This window comes from Astatotilapia calliptera, chromosome 18, assembly GCF_900246225.1.
Source record: "Astatotilapia calliptera chromosome 18, fAstCal1.2, whole genome shotgun sequence".
NCBI lineage: Eukaryota > Metazoa > Chordata > Actinopteri > Cichliformes > Cichlidae > Astatotilapia > Astatotilapia calliptera.
The window spans coordinates 12,251,986-12,270,534 of record NC_039319.1 but is presented as its reverse complement, the minus strand read 5'-3'; the positions used below and the strand labels follow the sequence as shown (position 1 = coordinate 12,270,534).

The 18,549-nt window shown below is 41.6% G+C and overlaps 1 protein-coding gene across 3 annotated transcripts; it reads left to right on the top strand.

The window, feature by feature from the left end:
• The first annotated feature begins 251 nt into the window (after positions 1-251).
• On the top strand, positions 252-16,208 carry sppl2 (signal peptide peptidase-like 2). Of its 3 annotated transcripts, none has more exons than XR_003270352.1 (15): positions 252-418; positions 1,319-1,435; positions 1,708-1,890; positions 1,990-2,079; positions 2,822-2,961; positions 3,769-3,911; positions 6,627-6,723; positions 7,280-7,396; positions 10,438-10,519; positions 10,634-10,708; positions 10,794-10,856; positions 10,949-11,048; positions 11,261-11,338; positions 11,794-12,069; positions 13,291-13,354. XR_003270352.1 is itself a non-coding variant. In XM_026149571.1 (15 exons), the coding sequence occupies exons 1-15, from the start codon at positions 371-373 to the stop codon at positions 13,474-13,476; spliced, it is 1,680 nt and encodes a 559-aa protein (XP_026005356.1). In that variant the 5' UTR covers positions 253-370; the 3' UTR covers positions 13,477-16,208. The 3 variants fall into 3 exon arrangements, 2 of the variants coding, with proteins under 2 accessions (XP_026005356.1, XP_026005357.1); XM_026149571.1 differs by having other exon boundaries at positions 253-418; positions 11,794-11,954; positions 13,291-16,208; XM_026149572.1 differs by lacking the exon at positions 11,794-12,069 and having other exon boundaries at positions 253-418; positions 13,291-13,433.
• Positions 16,209-18,549: the final 2,341 nt, after the last annotated feature.

Genomic DNA, 18,549 nt, shown 5'->3' with positions numbered 1-18,549 from the left:
CCCTTTATTTATTTATTGATTGATTGATTGATTGATTTATGTATTCATGCTAATGAATTGAAAAACTTTTAACCAAACTCTATAACTCCTCTTTTATTTGTTGTTGGGGGTTTTTAAAACTTATGTTTAACTGTAAAGCATGTTAGGCTTTTCGTGCTGTCAGTGACCGCTACTATTTTTATAGTTTTTTGGCAGTCTGTTTTTATCCAAACAGCAAAGTGGCACATGACAATATCATCCAATTAAAAAGCCTAGCCGAACGAAATGGGCGCGGCCTGTTAGAGCCGGCGTTGGGGGCTCTCGTGCAGGGAGTTCGAGCCAAACGTTTGGTTGGTTGGTCGATGGGGGAGACAACAACAAGCTAGACATCATGAGGGTCCCCGAAACACTGATTTGGGTCGCTTTTCTCATCCAGAAGGTGAGAGACACCACGTCTGTTTCTTCGAAAACTGTCCCTCAGTGCGTCTTTGTCGGGTAGCAGCCTGCGGTTAACAAACAAGGATTTGGGTTTTTATTTCCCTGCGGTTTTCCGGGAACGTTAGCATAGATGCTATGTCTGTTAGCTTGCGGAGATTTCTGTGGGCCCTGGAAACCCACACATTACTCACCTTTTGATGCAGCATTAATGAAGGGGGATTATTGCCGATCGATTCACCTCACCTGAAACCGACACTGGGTTTATCTTCACAGTGATTACGAGACAGCGAATATGATGTTAACCACTGACAACTTGGACTGCGGTAGTGCTGTAAAATATGGAACGCGTCTGAAATTAGAGTTTAAGAGTGAAATATTTCAAGTCACTGCCAGAAACAATATAACTGAGTGAGCCAACTAAAATTTGAACAGGTTTTTCTGTTTTGTGTGCAGTGAAAAAACTATTAATCTAGCTAAAGATTGTCATGTGGAAAGAGAAAGAAAGAAGAGGTATTTGAGAAATGTGTTTAAAAGCCTTAAATCTAACTTCAAGTACATTGCAGGAACCCTGATTGTAGGAGCTGTTACTGAGCCTTTTTATACACTGAAGGCTGTAGTTTGTAGTGCTGCTGAGCTTTATTATACATTCAAGGGTTTATCATATTGTGTGCACCCCGTTTATATGAAGAAGGGTATACAAAAACCAACTAAAAGGGGTACGAATAGTTTAATCATAGCTTCAAAAAGGCTTTTGGGAATTTTTATGCCGTCTCAAATTGATGCAGACAGCGAAACATCAACATTTATAGGGCTGCTAGAATTAAAGCTCAACTCTGTGATATAAAAATTTCCTTTTTCTTGGACATGTGAGATGATCCAGCCATTGTTTTTATGTTGACAGGTGGTGGGAGAGTACGGCATGGCCCATTTCAGTGACAAGGGCAAGAGCAAAGGAAAGGATTACTGCATATTCTTCAACTCCCAGTGGGCACGTTTACCTCAGGATCTCAATAAGGCAGTAAGTCACTAACAAAGGGGGTTAACCAAACATTGTAAAATTTCAAATTGCTTCAAGGCAATAATGAGAAATAATGAGAAACAAACTAGTCTTTTAGAAGTACAAGGATTTTTATGACAAGGCTGCCCCTTTTTACACTAAATGAGGAAGCTTCTTTGTTCCATTAAAGAATAATAAACAGTACATAATGAGTAATTAATTAAAACAAACAACATCTCTAATTACTGTATTTTGAAACCTCTGAGAGTATTTCCAAACCTTTTGTTTCAAAGTCACGTCTCCAGATCCATGACTTGACAACATCGGTCCTGTGCTCACCCTCTGAGGTCCCAGAGGGAGGCTTCCCGAACCGCATCCCCATGGTGATGAGGGGGAACTGCACTTTCTATGAAAAAGTTCGCCTGGCCCAGATTAATGGTGCCAAGGGCCTGCTCATCGTCAGCAAGGACAGACTGGTAAGACAGCTGTTCACAGCTATTCTGTGTCAGAATTAAACAGGTCTTTTGGTTCATGACAAATCAGAAATGTGCTTTGTTTTTGTTTTTTTCCTACAGACGCCACCAGCAGGAAACAAGACTCAGTATGAAGAGATTGACATTCCTGTGGCACTGCTCAGCTACTCTGATATGTTGGATATAAGCAAGGTGAGAAGACAGCTACCAACCGATATTTCTCTTCTCACTTTAGAAGCTCTACACCTAGCCTTATTATCCCTTTTCTAATTTTGTGTCACTGGATGCTTTAATATGTGTACCTTGTTTGTAGCAGGGTAAACTACCTTTCATCTGTAATTCTTCATGGTACAGATTCAAGAAAGTGCTGGAAGTATTTCTCAGAGATTTTGCTCCCTATTGACATGATGGTGTCACACAGTTCCTGCAGATTTGTTAACTCCATGTCCACAATGAGAATCTCTCATTGTACCACATCCTAAAGGTGCTGTGCTGGATTGAGATCTGGTGACTGCAGAGTCCATTTGAGTACAGTGAACTGACTGACATGTTCAGGGAACTACTTAGAGATGGTTTAAGCTTTGATACACGTTAAACGGCACATGGCACGTCTATCCAGCTGGAAGCAACTGGTTAAATGCTCCTTTTCAGACAGATTTGTTTTTCCAGTGGAGTGGAAAATGTATCTAAGTGGAAAAGTGTATCTAAAACTGAGCACCATGACGGAGACTCTTGTTGCAATTCATGACTTCAGTCCAGTGTTATGCACTGAATTGGGCTTAATAATCACAACATCAGAGTTAATTTACTTTGAAGTAGGCTAAATTAGGGTTTATTTAATATAAATTAAGTAGCACTTCCTTATTTTGGCATGTTTTATTTAGTTTTGAAGGTTTACATCTGGCAAATCTAATGCTGTTTCTTACTTCTGCAGACCTTTGGTAAAGGACAGCTGGTTGCCATGTACGCACCCAATGAGCCAGTGTTAGACTATAACATGGTGATCATCTTCTTGATGGCAGTAGGAACGGTGGCTATTGGAGGCTACTGGGCCGGCAGCAGAGACAGCAAGAAGTAAGTTTACTGGTCCTGTAAAAGTGCTTCTGTGGAAGCGATTCAGTGGAAAATCCCATAGTGCCAGAGTTTCAGCTGTACTGCAGTATGACAGCCAGAGTTTTCAGACTTTTTGAAAAAATTAAAGTTAAAAAGTGATTTTAGTCTGGGTTGAACAAAACTGCATTAAGTGATACAAAAATACAATGATGCAAGTATTGGGTATCAAAAAAATTCCTTCAGTGAGTGCAAACGATGCATTTAGTCACAGCTGCTAAATTTACATTAGAGATATTTCATCAGGAGAGGCTCCAGAGAACATTGGTCAGAGTTTTCCTGGCAACAAAATACAAGTGCATGATTGCAAAAGACTTTCCTTTTGGGTGACTATGAGTGCTTCTCTTCTTTTCAAACCAAGCAATCTGCATCTTACCGCTGCGACTCCAGTAAAGGGCAGCACTGTTTATTTGAGTATGGGTGACTCATTGGCTTAAGCCAATCTGAGTCCATCTTTTTGGAGTTTTCTGAGGTGAAGGAGGGCAGAGTGAGATGGGGTCGCTGACGCACAGCACCGCAGAGAAAAAAACATTTGGAATCATGAGTGCGTGTTTTCAACTCAGGATGGAAGTGAATGCCAGCCAGCTGACCAAATGACTATAAATATAGACTTTTAATGGCAATATGGTTATCCCGTGTGTTTTGGTAAATCACCAAAAATTGGACCATAATCTGCAATTTAAAATGTGAAAGACAAAACCTCAGAGCAAACATGTGTGCATATATACTCTTTGTCTTTAGAGTTACTCACTGTTGCTTGTCCTCCTGCAGACGGTACATGAAGCACAAGCGGGACGACAGTGCCGAGAAGCAAGAGGAGGAGACCGTAGACGTAACCCCAATCATGATTTGTGTGTTCGTCGTCATGTGCTGCAACATGCTGGTGCTACTATACTTTTTCTACGACCACTTGGGTACGATGCAGATACTCACGAAGCGTACACAGAATATAACCGCTGCTTTACTAGTCGCGCTGAAGGAAACATTTAAAAGATAAGTAAATCCGTTCGATCAGAAGCACGTTTATGGGAACAGTAAATGATGGTGGTTTCAGTTCCTTCTGCCCAGTATTCATTAGTGTGTTGGGGGCGGTTAGCCTCTCAAAGCTTTTAATTTGTCCTTACTCACTGTGGCTTGGCATCACTCAGTAGGGATTTTCTCTGGATTGAGGTTGTGCAAAAGATGTGACAAAACCTAAAAAAAACCCAGCATTTGCTATGTGCAAAAAAAAACAGAGCAAAACATATTTGAAAAAAAACCTCCAGAAGTGCAAAGAAACACAGAATGGTGCTTTTGCAATAAGTCTTTGTAGTTTAGAATCAAATGAAGTGATAATTTAGGATATGCTTATTTTTACAGTCTGTCAGAATCAAAAAAATGGTTCCAGAGCAGCTGATTTAGTTCAAGCCTGCAGCTTTTAACTGGATCTTACAGGTTTCCTTGTTTTTCTTGACTGAAACACCTGTATGGATAATTCCTGGACTTACTAGGCATTCATTGTCAAATTTGTTAACTAATTTAAACGTCAAATTTCTCCTCACCACTTGGCAAGTTTATATTCTTTTTATCTACAGTATGCAGTAGCTTACTCAGATTAGGGACACTTGTCCTCCTGCTGCCCAGTGCTCACACTGTGCCAGAGGATGCTTACATTTATCTTGGCAGCAGCTCCTCCCTCACAGTCACTCTCTGATTTACTTAAACACTGTTGCAGAGCCTGATGAGTTTTATGAGTTTGTGGATTTTGGGACTTTATTATGAAAGCGGTGGAACGCTTTCCTTTCAGAGTTATATTTAAAGAGGGAAGTGCAGGGGAATGCGATACATGCATACTGTACCGAGTCTAACTGAACCGCACCCGGGCACAGCACGTTAATTATGTTAGTCAAACAAGCTGGACTTTAATGCTTAAACACACTCAGGCCCATCCTGAGTACATCCTTGATAACAGCTCATTTACATGTTTGTGCAGCATAGTTTTCGGCAGCTGAGGTTCGTTGTGTCTCAGTGTTTTATATGCAGAGCCAGCAGATAGAAACAAGTAAAATGCTGGCACTTTTTCCCCTCCGGGGTCCATGCTACTTGTTGTGGTCAGTTTTCTTTAGAGGTAAACATAACTATCGCTCACGTTTTTAAAAAAAAAAACAAACAACTTATTTACACTTTTCTGAATCTCACTTCTGATACTTTCAGCTATCTCCCTCCAGGAATTTACTGATATTTGAAGGTCCTTATATTAAGAATACGGTTATTATTTCCTATATTGTTGCTCTCTTGCTGATAAATTTAAAAGCCAAGTTGATTTGGTAAAGGACTAGATGTCACAATTCCTGACAATGCATTGCTTTTAATGGAGAAAATCTTGAGGGATGGGTGTTATGAGGAAAAGCATCCCAGAAACTTTACCAGTGGCACACATCGTTATGTGTCTCAACTTTTGTTCTTTTACACAAGCTAATCTGCCATTTTTCCTTGGTTAGGTTTAGGGGTTAGAGATCTGATCTAAATCATTAAAATTTAGACACATCGTCAGTGGTGGACCTTGAATTCATCGGTTGTTTCGGCCATTATCACTAGACACCCTCATCCAAGGAGGCCCTGCCAGGGTTGATCAGGCCCCGGAGTGTGTCAATGGTTTATGTTAAAATTGTTTTCTTCTTTCTCCTGTTTAGTTTTCTACAGTTTATTCTATCTATTCACTGCAGCTGAGAAATATGTACCTCTTTAACATTTATGGAAGGTAGCACATTGTATGTCGCTCGGATGATGAAACTTAGTCTATTAGACTCCATTCCCCAGAATCCCCAGGAAAAATTAGACAGAAATGCACAGGAGGAATCACTGGCACTGAACTCATAAAGTCCGCTGGCTTGTTAATCCTGTTGTTGTGCAGTCTCACTTTGTCCACGATGATAGAAGGCTCACCATCAGTGTCTTAAGCCTTTAACATTGCTGCCTCTTTCCTCCTTTAAAAACTAGCTTAAATAAGTAGAATAAATATTTTGCTAACAAAATAAAAAGACAATACGACAAAGCAAGTTTCACTTAAGGTAAAAACCAAATAATAGAAAGGAGCTCAATTAAATAAAACCAATTAAATGAGCAAAATAAGTAAAGATTAAAATGCAATACAGTAGAATAGGTTGTGAATAAAAAAATTAAAAAAAAAGAAGAAGGGTGAAGAAATTTAAAAAAATGCACATCACACACAGGTGCAACAAGAAAATACACAAAATGAATAAAACAGGATTTCTGGTTAAAAAGTCCAAGCTTCTAAACTAATCTTATTAAATTAATAATCCCCTCTCCATTTAGCTCCAGGGTAAACTGAGATTCTTCAGAGATCATTTCCTCTCGCAGAGCTACCTGTTGTCCAGCATTAAGCTGCAGCAGAGTCAAACCCTGCTGAGTGTAAAGAATGGCTGCACTGATAAAGAGCTCAATGGCTGAGATAACATTTCGCCTTTAAACAGATTAAAAAGCTGCTGAAAGCTGCGGATGGCAATAATGTACAAAAGGGAAAGCAATACCACTATTCAGGCGTTTAAGGAGGGGGGATGCCAAAGAAGCGGGTTTCCTCACACAATAATATCTACTCAGCTTCTGTCTGCTGTTTCTTCACCGTTTAGCCATTTGGGTCATCAGGATCTTCTGTTTGGCCTCCTCTGTCGGCCTGTACAGCTGCCTGTGGCCGTTCGTCAGGAGACTTCCTTTCTGCAAGTGCAGGTGAGTCTTCAGGTCATATTAGCAGGTGCGATGATGCTTTAAACAGCATGACATTTGGGTTTTTTTTCCTCTCCATTCATGTATGTTTTCTATGTCTGGTCGAGGTGCAACTTGATGATTCAACCAAATATTAGTCAGGGTATATATATATGTTTGAGCTTCTCAAATCTAAAATAAATTCAAACTTGTTCGCCCAGTTCTTATTTATTAAATTCAATAAAGATGCCTGCTGTACAATCACTCCACCCTGGAAACAGAAAAGCTCATATAAATACTTAAATACTCATTATACTTACAGCATGATGAACAGTTTAGGAACCTTTTTTTTATATTTTTTTCAGCAATGCGGATTGAGCAGTTGTTTCCTGTTTCTTCTGTACACCCTTTTTTCTTTTGTTTGTAGACCAAATGACACATGGTTAACATGATTATCTGCAGATTAATGCTAATAAAAACACTTTTTAGTTGCATTTCATGCTTAACAGTGACTGTATTTCTCTGAGAGAAAGTGCTGTGGTGTAGTGGCTGACATCTGACCTATGTTTTGGAAAAATAGGATCCCGGAGAACAACCTGCCGTACCTGCACAAGCGGCCGCAGATCCGCATGCTGCTGCTGTCGGCCCTCTGCATTGGTGTCAGCATCATCTGGATGGTGTTTCGCAACGAAGACCAGTGAGTGCACAACACAAAATTTAAAAAACAATTGAATTCATTCCACTACAGCTACAGACATAGGCGCTGCAGGGCTTCACAGTCATAGAAGAAAAGGTCAAATTCACCAGCTTGTAGCGATTAAAGGGGGAATAATCATGAGAGGCGAAAAATAAGGTCAGGTACGAAGTTCAACTTGAGGTGAATGGGAGTAAGGAATACTATTGATTGACATGTGCAGTGGTGGGAAATAACCAGGATATACCGATAGTAATAACTGCGATAGCTTTAAAAAATAAAAAAAATAAAAACCTAGACCTCTGTCTGGGTCTAATCCAAGCCTATTCAAATGGCGGCCCGCGGGCCACATGTGGCCCAGAAGCAACCTGCGAGTGGCCCTGCCTGTGGTCCTGGCAGAAACACAGAAAACGCAAAAAATTAATTAATTAATTTTAAAAAATTAAAAATTCCTACAGCATAGTGTAGACTGTGAATGCAACACTCCTAGTAGCCTAGCAATATTTAACCCACAATGCACCGTGATGTAAATATATTAAACTATCATTGTAATGTATGATGTGACAACAGCAAGTACAGTTTAATTGCGAGTTTAATAATCTTACAACTGGAATTGTACTACCATGGTGAGGGTCCTGTACAGCCCGAGAGAGAGCTGCAGCAGCTTCCCTTCGTGTTTGCTTCTTGCCGAAGATTCTGAAACAGTGAAATACTGCATGCTGGCCGTGGTGGATGCGGTAATAAGTGACAAAAAAAATTAAAGTAAGTGTGACATCTGCTATTAAAAACGTACCCCTGTCAGACAGTTCAAATATTCATCGAGTTGAAGTTCTGTGAAGTTTTGGCGTCAGACGAGTTTGAAATGTTGTCAGATGACCTGAAGAAAACTGATTTAATGTCTATAGTAGGAGATGGGTTCACAGACAGAACTGATAATGCACAGTTATGCGTATATGTCTGTTTTTTGGATGGAAAATTGCTCGGCTTACTACCGTTAGAGGGACACACAGCTGGCGAAATAATGTTTGAGAAGATTTCAGCTCTTTTTGAGGAAAATGGTCTGGATATGAAGCGTGTCTGTATACTTGTGACAGATGGGGCTCCATTCATGGCAGGAAAAGTGAGTGGTCAGCGAAATATTTATTTTAATTTGAAAGGGAAATGTCCAAATGTAGTATTATTATTATTATTATTATTATTATTATTATTATTATTATTATTATTATTATTATTTCAAATGTGCAAAAAAAAAATAGCTAGTTATACCTCCCTTTTTTTTCCTTTTTTTTTTTTTTTTTTTAAATAAATGAACCTTTCGATGTGCATTTTTGAGAGGTCACCAGATTTACAGGGGAAAAGGAATAAAAGAAATTACTTGTTTTTCAATACAGTTGTGTGGGTTTGAAATTGATCATGATCTGCTGCTTACTGGCTGCAAAAAAATATCTGGCCCAGATAAACTCCTCTGTTTGAAAATCTGGCCCAACTAACTTCTTAGTTGAATAGCCATGGTCTAAGCCTTATCTGTAGGCGGCCCTTTCAACTTAGATCAGAATTGGCTCACATTAGAAAGTAAACTTTTAACCATAACCTGTGACTAAATGTTTCATAGTAGATAGGGCAGGGCAATATGTCCAAAAATATTTATCACGATATAGATTTGAAAATTTGCCATAACAATATAACTGATGCGAGACAAAATACTTTACAACTCCACAACTTTGATGGGGTTTTTTTGTACTAATAATGTCACTTCACCCAGCACCCGTTGCCTACTGGTGGTGGTCAGAGGGCCTGGTGGCGCCAGTGTCCGGCAGCCTCGCCTCTGTCAGTGAGCCCCAGGGTGGCTGTGGCTACAATGTAGCTTGCCATCACCAGTGTGTGAATGTGTGTGTGACTGGGTGGATGACTGAATGTGTGAAGCGCTTTGGGGTCCTTAGGGACTAGTAAAGCGCTATACAAATACAGACCATTTACAATTTCACTTAAACAAGCAGCTGTTTTTTATGTGCATTAAAGTTATATAAAAATTTAACAGTGCAAATGAAAATTCCTTGCTGACAGTTTAACCAAAAGGCATTTCCAGGAAATTGGCCGACATGTCCTCAGCATAACCATGTATAATATCCACAAAACTTAAAAAGAGGTTATACACACTCAGTACGGTAATATTATGTTCAAGCACAGTACGTATCACTCGGCGAGGCTCCCGACTACGGTAACCATAATGCTCCGACAATCCATCAAGCGGTGCGGCTTCGTAACTTAGCAAAGTCGTACTAAAACATTTTTTGACAGATTTTTGAGCGGCATGTACCACATAAAATCGGTTCGGTAATAACGACGGCCCGCTTGCATGCTCTACCAAAAAATGTGATTTGGTGTGTATCTGAGGGCACGAAAGCCAAACCAGTTCCACACCACTGAAGTTGCAGCATTTTTACAAACCAATTCTGCTTCATCAGTTTTATTCAGCGATCCGCTTTCGCCCTTCTCATTCTCTGTCGCCGCCATGCTTTTTTCCACCATGTGCGTATGAAAACAAAGGCACTGCGCATGCGCGTTTTACCCATTTTCTATTGCGATATATAATTTTCTTATCATTTCCTAACATTATACCGGTATTACAGTGAACGGTATGATATGGCCCAGCCCTAATAGTAGATACCTTATCACATAATCCAGAAGTGTCACCACTCGGGCTATTTCAGCTTTTTGAGAAAGGAATTATTATTGTGGGCTTCTCCAGAAGTGCATATCTTCTGGTTTAAAATTCAGAGTGACCCCGTAGGTGCTATATTTGGGGGGAAATTTTTCACTTTCACTTGGAAAGATGCTTTTGCTGAAGTATCAAAAGAGCTGAAGCTGTTGGTTTCCTACAGGCTGTGCTGCACACTTTCTTCCAGCACCCAAGAATTTTGGTTTGAGGGCAGAATTATTGTGGGTGTGTGTGTCGGGTGGCGTAAAGTCTGTGTGTAATGACGCCTTTGAGGTACATGATATGGTGATGGTGCTGGCTGACTAATGTGTTATGTGTCTTCCAGGTGGGCGTGGGTGTTACAGGACGCCCTGGGGATCGCCTTCTGTCTCTACATGCTCAAAACAGTCAGGCTGCCCACATTTAAGGTGACAGATCTGAACCACAACGCGATTTTTTTTTTTTTGAAAGGTTTTTAACTGTGTTTGATTGTTTTAATAAAAGTTTGATCATAAACTGTTTTCTTTTGCTCCCTGATGCAGGCTTGCACTTTACTAATGACCGTCCTGTTCGTCTATGATGTTTTCTTCGTATTTATTACACCTTCCTTCACAAAGGTATGTCAGGTTGTCACACACGTCTCTTTAGTTTAGTTGTTGTTTGCTGTGTTCTTTGTGTTTTTACTCCTTACCTTTTCTCCAGAGTGGGCAAAGTATAATGGTGGAGGTAGCAGCTGGTCCCTCTGACTCCTCCACACATGAAAAGGTGAGCCTACGTGGTACACCTCGGTTAAGTCCTCCAAACACCCCCCTCAGCTCAGTAGTTGATGGTAATGTTAATTTTTGTGTTTTCCCCAGCTTCCCATGGTGCTTAAAGTGCCACGGTTAAACTCCTCCCCCCTGGCTCTTTGTGACCGCCCCTTCTCCCTGCTTGGCTTCGGAGATATCTTAGTACCAGGTATGCAAATCAAATGTTTTATGATGACACAGTTCACATGCTTTGAAAATAAGAGCAAGGGCTTGTCCAACAGTAAGTCTGTCACGGATGAGAGATTTTCATCAAAGAATTTAAAACAAATACTAAAACTGGAAGTCTGCTAAGAAAGCTTTGTGAAACTGCTGTTAGTCGTTCCCTTTGTTCTGAATGCCTCTTTGGTTTTCTTTTCTCAGGTCTGCTGGTTGTGTACTGTCACAGATTTGACATTTTAACACAATCCTACAGGATCTACTTCATGGCCTGTACAGTTGGTACGTACGTGGGCTGGAGGAGGGGATGGAGGTGGGCTGTACTCTGTGAAATGCTGATGTTATGATGAGCCTCATTCAGGTGGGAATGACATTGATAAGGGGAGGTTCTGCTCTGTAGTTCAACTCATCGTTTTACCCCGAGAAAAATGACCGTGGTGCTTGTAATGTAATAAACAGATTGTTAAGACTAGCCAGTAGAAAACATCAGCACTTCCTCTCCTGAGGACTTCAGTTTTAGAGCAAAAAAGAGAGGATTTCATTTTCCTGCCAGATCTGGTACAAGCTTTAGGAACAAGTCTAGGAACAAAAGACTTCAGTAACTTTTCTGATGGTTGTAGCTCAGTAAGGTAGAAGCAGGCCAAGGACGACCTGTAAATAAGAATATAGCAGCACACCAGCTTGCAGAACACCTGCAGGAGCTAAAGTGACGTCTGTCTTTGTCTCTCTCCCGTCAGCTTATGGCATCGGCCTGCTGATCACCTTCGTGGCGCTGGCCGTGATGCAGATGGGTCAACCGGCGTTACTCTACCTGGTGCCTTGCACTCTGCTCACCAGCCTCAGTATTGCGCTATGGCGCAGGGAGTTGCCCCAGTTCTGGACTGGAAGTGGATTTGTGGTGAATACCAGTTTGATATGACTGCCTACTACGGAAGAACAAAAAGACTTAACAAAAAAAAAAGGAGAAAAAAAATCTAGGTTTAAATAACATGCAGACTAAAGTAGAATTTCAAGTTGAGTAACCCCTTTAAATAATTCCATCCATTCCAACTGCTTCTTTCTGTTTTCACTGTCCCCCTCCATCGCTACTCCTCACCCTTTATTTTACTGTGGGTGTGCTCTAGTCTGCTGCTGAGGGTTCAGCTGTCTGTGAATGTCACTGCAGGTATTCAAACCGGGCTTCATTCTACCATCAAACACCCCGACGGGCGTACTACGAAGCGAAATCAATGGCTTAGTGAGCTACGTCGAGCCTTAAGTCAGAGTTTTCAGTGTCCCGGGGGTGGCTTTCTTGATCACCATGGTAACTGAAGCTATTTAAAAAGTGCCACGTTTTCACTGATTCTAGATAGATTCAGATTCTCTGCTGGAGCAATAGGTTTTATACATGCCATGTGCAGATATATACATTCATGTTCCCACAAGGGAAATTATTGTTACAGCAGCTGTATAAAAAGAATAAAATTAGCACAGGAATAAAAATTTTTGTATATACATAAGTGATTACATACATGGTAGAGCTGTGTTTCACTATAACCCCCGAAAGAGAGGCAGGAATATGTTAGCATTTATTTTCTAATGCAGAAAACGATTGTTTTTGTATTTTATTTAAATCTGCTGCCAAGCCTGCTGAAATTCTAGCTTAAAAAACACAGATTAGAAAGTCGGTCTGTTTGTTTGTTGTCCATTTATCAGGACTACAAACAAGAATATTAAATCTGTAAAATAACTTTCATCAGATGCCTGCTCTTTATTGTGAGCATGCTCAGAGCCTGAAGCAGAAAACCTGAGCTAACACAGGAAGCTGAAAACCACTGTTGAGATGCCTGTTACCTCTGACTGGGGTTTTAGGTGTTGTTGAGCCAGCTAACACAAAGTAAGCCTGGCTTTATGAACTTGCTTCGTAGTACCTCCCTCTGCTCTCTTAACCTTGCTTCATTTCTGCATTGATGATAAAGTAGTGATCACATGGGAAACTCTGACTCCCATTAGTGGGGCTGATGTTGATGTAGATTATTTCTGCGTAGCTTGATGGGGCTAAAAACCTCAGTGGGACGTTTCTATCCCTGCGAATACCTCTGAGGGCACAAAGCTTCTTTAGCTGGGGTTAAATTTGTGCCTGTGTAGCGTTTGGTTCTGTTTGCCTTCTGCTCTCCTGTAGCTCCTGTCATTAAATTTTGTGTTCAGCCTGGCGCCCTTCACTCATGCAGGCTTTTGTTTTCTGTCCCTTGCAGCCTGCCATAGTGCTCGCACCGATCAACTGCACACAAACCGCCGCGCCGCCGACCAAGGAGGCCTCAGCTAAACCAGAGTCACCAACCGCAGAGGAGCAAGCCAGTCAGAGTGAAGACTCCCCCCAGGACCCGCCTCAGAAAACTCCCCCGGTGGAGAGCAATGAAGAGGGAAAAAAACCCAACTGAAATAACGTCTAGTACGGCACTTTTCCATTTCACCGTGTTTACTTTGTTCATTTTCTTTCTACAGTGTGTCCGAGTCAGTGGACATTTCACATACTCATGCTTGTTTGCACTCGGTGCCAAGTACGAATCTGTGTTTTCTGAATGTCGGGCTCAGCCGGGCACAGACAAACAGAAGCAGTCCCATCACCACCTCCTACTAACATACAATTTGCACCACCCGAAAGGGGAGTGAAAAGTCAATCTACACTACTCCATTGAGAAAACAATAAATATTTCCACTCCTCTCAGCTCTGTGCCAACCTAAAGACCCCGTCACGCCAGCAAATAACAGTGCAATGTATAACTTGACCAGTAACACCAGAGCTAAATGGCAGATTAAAAAAAAATACCCCTCCTGATTTTTGGTTTTCTTTACATTTAAGAAGTGGTTTATGGTGAAAAAAAGACCTTTTAAAAGCTGAGATCTAAACCTGAGTAAAAAATGTTTTTGACCTATTGTTTAATAAATCGTATTATCGTAATAAATTATAATGAGCACCCTGACGTGTTACAGATCAGAGAAAAGGGGAAAAAACTTCACATGTGGAGGTTTTAGTGCTTCACAATTCAAACGGCATGTCTAGAGCAGAAAAAAATAAGCGATAGTAGTAGTTGCTGTGTAGAAATACTGGCATCGCTATTAAAGGAATCGTGGTAATGAATTAATTAGTGAGCCGTGAGCTGCATGTTTTGCACCCCTGAAAACCAACTTTAATGAACTTTGAGCAATCAAAAAATGTATTTAGTGCCTGATCAGTCTCATACAAATAACTCCAGGATCCAACTAACCTGATGGAGCGAAAAAAGAGAAATGGTAAAATATTAGGTGGCAAACAGAAAATTAAAGATTTAAATATTCATTCTTGCTCCAGCTTCTCATTTATGTATAAGAAACAGAGTATTTGGGTTTTGAAATGTTGATCACACAAACAAAACTTGTAAAATAAGGCATCTCGAACATTGTTTTCTGCTTTTGGACAAAAGAAAAAAATTCTAAATAGCAGTCAGTTTTTTTTATCTAGCAGTTAAAGGTAGTGCCAGGTTCATAATTTGTTGGAGAAAGGCACATTTATTTTGTAGTTTTTGCCTCTCTGCACCACAGTGGATCCTAAATCGAACAATTACTATGCGAGTGAAGAGCAGACTCAGATGTGTTTGACCTCAAGGTGCTCCTGTTAGCGAACGAATATAAAATTTTTCTCAGTCTTCAGAATAAAGTGCTAAAACTTCTCTGATGACAGAGAGGTGTGGAAAGATACTCTGATCCAGTTTGTTGCCACAGTCACCAAGCCTCGGACCCAAATATTTAGCTGTTCGTCTTTCTGGTGTGACCGGGCTTTAAAGGTCCTGGCTACAACCCAGCCAAGGGGAAACCGGAGCGCAACACAAAAAAAAGAAAAGGAAACGTAATGCCCACACTGCCTGCTCCCAAGGAAAGACCAACGCTACCACAGGATTGCGGTTTCACAACAACCAGATATTTTATTAATCTCCAAAGATAGCAAGCAGCAGGGAGGGAATGGCCAAAACAACAAACAAAACACTCCAGAAATGAAACAGATTTACCTATGACGAGAAACCCAAAAGAAAATTTCACTAAGCTAAACAGGAGAAAAAGGTTTTAAAAGAAAACCCCAACAGCAACCAGATCACCAAGGTTTACAATCAATACAAGACAACCAAGCTCTTCTCATCACAGTAACTTGGTCACACAGCTCACCACTAAACACAAGACCCATGGCTAAATGCACAGCTTGTTTGGAAATAGAAAGTGGGCGGGGCAGCCAGCCTCATTCCATGCTTAGCCAATTATCTGCCTCCACCTGGAACTTACATAAGCACAAACAACATACAGCAAAATGACTTGGGTCATAACACGAGAAAGCGATGGCAGCAGCTCTGCAAGCCCATCAATTTTCAAGCACTTAATTTGAAACGCACTGAGACTTAAATCCCCTTAAAAAGCCCTTTTTGAAGCGTGTGTCCCAGAGTCAGAGCATGAAGCCGCTGAAAACTTTCATACCCCTTAAAATGTGGTGCTAACCTGGTTGTTGACTGAGCCAAAGCACTTTTGTTATTTTCTCATCAAGCTTTTGTTACATTTTGTGTTTGCATGCTTTTATTTTGATTTTAGCCCAGATATATGACCCAGACTTTGTAAATGTTGCTGAGCGCTGCAGTCTGCATCACCCGGGAGGCGCTCGTGTTATATTAAGAGTTGGGTTTTTGGCCTTACTGTGTCCACGTCTGGAGTGGGGGGGTGGGGGGAGGCTCTCTGAAAACTGTGTGCTGGACTCAAAGTGCTGCAGTTTCATGTGTGAACTGGAGAGTATGTGGTTCTGGTTGTTTTTAGTTTGTATTGAAACATTTGCACAGCATTTTAACTCATGAAACGGCCTGTTGTCGGCTCATGTGTGTGTACGTGTATGTTTATGCATAATTATAAGGGTTTAAAGATACGGAAACCATGGTAACGACCTACTTGTCCCATATTTGTTCTGCTTTTGTTTGTCTGACCCGAGGGCATCATGTTGGACAGCAGCGTGCTGCGAGTGAGTCCGGCCTCGGTGTCCGAATGTGATTGAACAGTTTTCTGGACGACATTATTCATTCACCAGGATAGTTTGGTGTCACCCAGTGGTTTTTAATGCCTCCACAGAGGCATATGTATAATAAAGAACCATTGTATTTAATATTAGGCCTGCTGTGTTTCTTATATCACACTTTTCAAGACTGATCTACTCTATACACTTTATCTATACTCTATATCCACACACTGCTGCATCTCAAATAGAATAGAATAGAATAGAATAGAATGCCTTTTGTCACTATACACATGTACAATGAGATACAGAGCATCTCCTACGCAGTGCAAACATGTGGTAAAAGAAACGGGTGTGAGGTGCTCAGTTCTGCTGCACTATATACATATGAGCAGTATTCAAAAGAATATATAAAATATACATATGGGGGGAATTAATAATTAGTGTGATATATTTACAGTGTTACAGGGTTATTGCACGTAAACTATTGCACAGTAATGATAGTTGTGTAGTCTGTTTATAGAGGGAAGGCCTTGGAATCGGGGTGGGACTGTATTGTCAGTGCATGTGTGAGTTCAGGGTGGTTATGGCTTTTGGGAAGAAACTATTTTTGAGTCTGTCAGTCTTTATGCTGATGCACCTGTAGCGCATTTTTGTTGCTCTGCTGAGGCAGCGGGAGGACTAAATGTCCATCATGGAGGAGAGAGGGCAGCCGATGATCTTCTGTGCTGCTTTGACTTCTCTCTGAAGCCTCACTTTATCTCCCGTACCATACTGTGATGCAATATGTCAACAGGCTCTCAATGGATGAGCGGTAGAAGTTCAGCAGCAGCCTCAGGAAGTGCAGCCGCTGCTGGCCTTCTTGACGACTGCTGTGAGGTTGTCTGTCCAGGAGATGTCAGCGGAGATGAGGACACTGAGAAACCCGAAGGTGTGGACCCTCTCCACACACTCCCCTTTGATGTACAGGGGGGCTAAGTCAGTGCTGTGCCTCCTGAAGTCCACAAGTTGGTGTTCAGTGCCAGGTTGTTCTCTGAACACTATGCTGCCAATTTCAGGACTTCCTCTCAGTAGTCTGCCTCGTCTCCCTTTGAGATGAATCTGACTACCGTGGTGTCATCAGCAAACTTGATGATGAGGTTGTGGTGGGTGGAACTGCAGTCGTGGGTGTAGACACAATACAGGAGGGGGCTCAGCGCTCAGGGCTATGGTGATGCTGTCTTCTGTGGATCTGTTCGCATGATATGCAAACTGGTAGGGGTCGAGGTCTCGGGGGAGGTAGTCCTTGATGTGCTGAAGGACTAGTCTCTCGAAGCATTTCATGATTACCAGAGTGAGGGCCACAGGGTGGTAGTTGTTCAGGTTAGTGACGGGAGACTTCTTCGGCACTGGGATGATTGTGGCTGATTTTAGACAGGGTGCCCAGTCTAGTGAGAGGTTGAATATTCTGGTAAAGATGAGGGTGAGCTGGTGGCCACACGCTGTTAGCGTCTTGCCAGGTACTCTGTCTGGACTGGCAGCCTTCCTGGGGTTCACTGCTAAGAATACACGTCTGACATCATATTCCGTAAAGTGAGTGGAGCGGTGCAGGAATGAGGTGGATGGGAGCAGGCCTGAAGCAGATGAGGGCTGCTGTTGTGGTGTTTCCAAGTGGGCGAAGAGGCAATTTATCTCCTCTGTGAGCACTCAAGTTTTCTGTTTTCAGAGCCTCTGTGGATTATAAAGTCTTGTACGCCCCGCCACACCTCCCATGTGTTGTTGCTGGACAGGTGGGACTCTGCTTTTGTTATGGTCTAAATTGGCCTTTGGGCTGTAGGAGAAAGCCAGGACCAGCAGACTTGAGCCAGGAACCTTCTCGGCTTAGCTGGACCCCCGCCCCAGGAGCTGATCTCGGGGTGATTTATGTTCACATTTCCTTCCAGACTCTGAATGAGTCTTTTCTTTGTGGCCTTCCAGCTGTGAGAAGTCCCTGCAGAGATTAACAGCAAGCACAAAGAGCCTCTGTCACCTCATCAGTGGAGGATGGAGAGTGTCCATTTACTCTGGGTCACTTATCTGATCAACCAGCACACTATTAGTGGTTTTGCAAAAGGCCCTTTAGTGACGTATGTGCTGCTATATATTTTAATAGCACCCTCAAACTCTGGAGCCAGGTTGGTGTTTTTAATCACCTCATCTTGCACCCCAAAGATAACTTTTATTCTTGGAGTCTAACTCATGCTTTGCTGTTCAAAATAATCCTCTAACTTTTACTGATCCTTGGTTGTTTTAGCTTTTCTCCCTCGCTGAAAAAAGTCCACATTTTAACTTAAAATTACCAAAGAGAAAAACTGAATTTTAAGATAATCAATTTTTAGGCATCTTCCTGTTAGAAAGCAGTTCTTCCTCCCCACCATCACCCATTGCTTGCTCGTAGTGGATTGTGTGATGAGTGTTTGTGTTCTTTGTACTCTTTACCCAAGTAAAAAGTGAAGTAATTATAACTTCCACC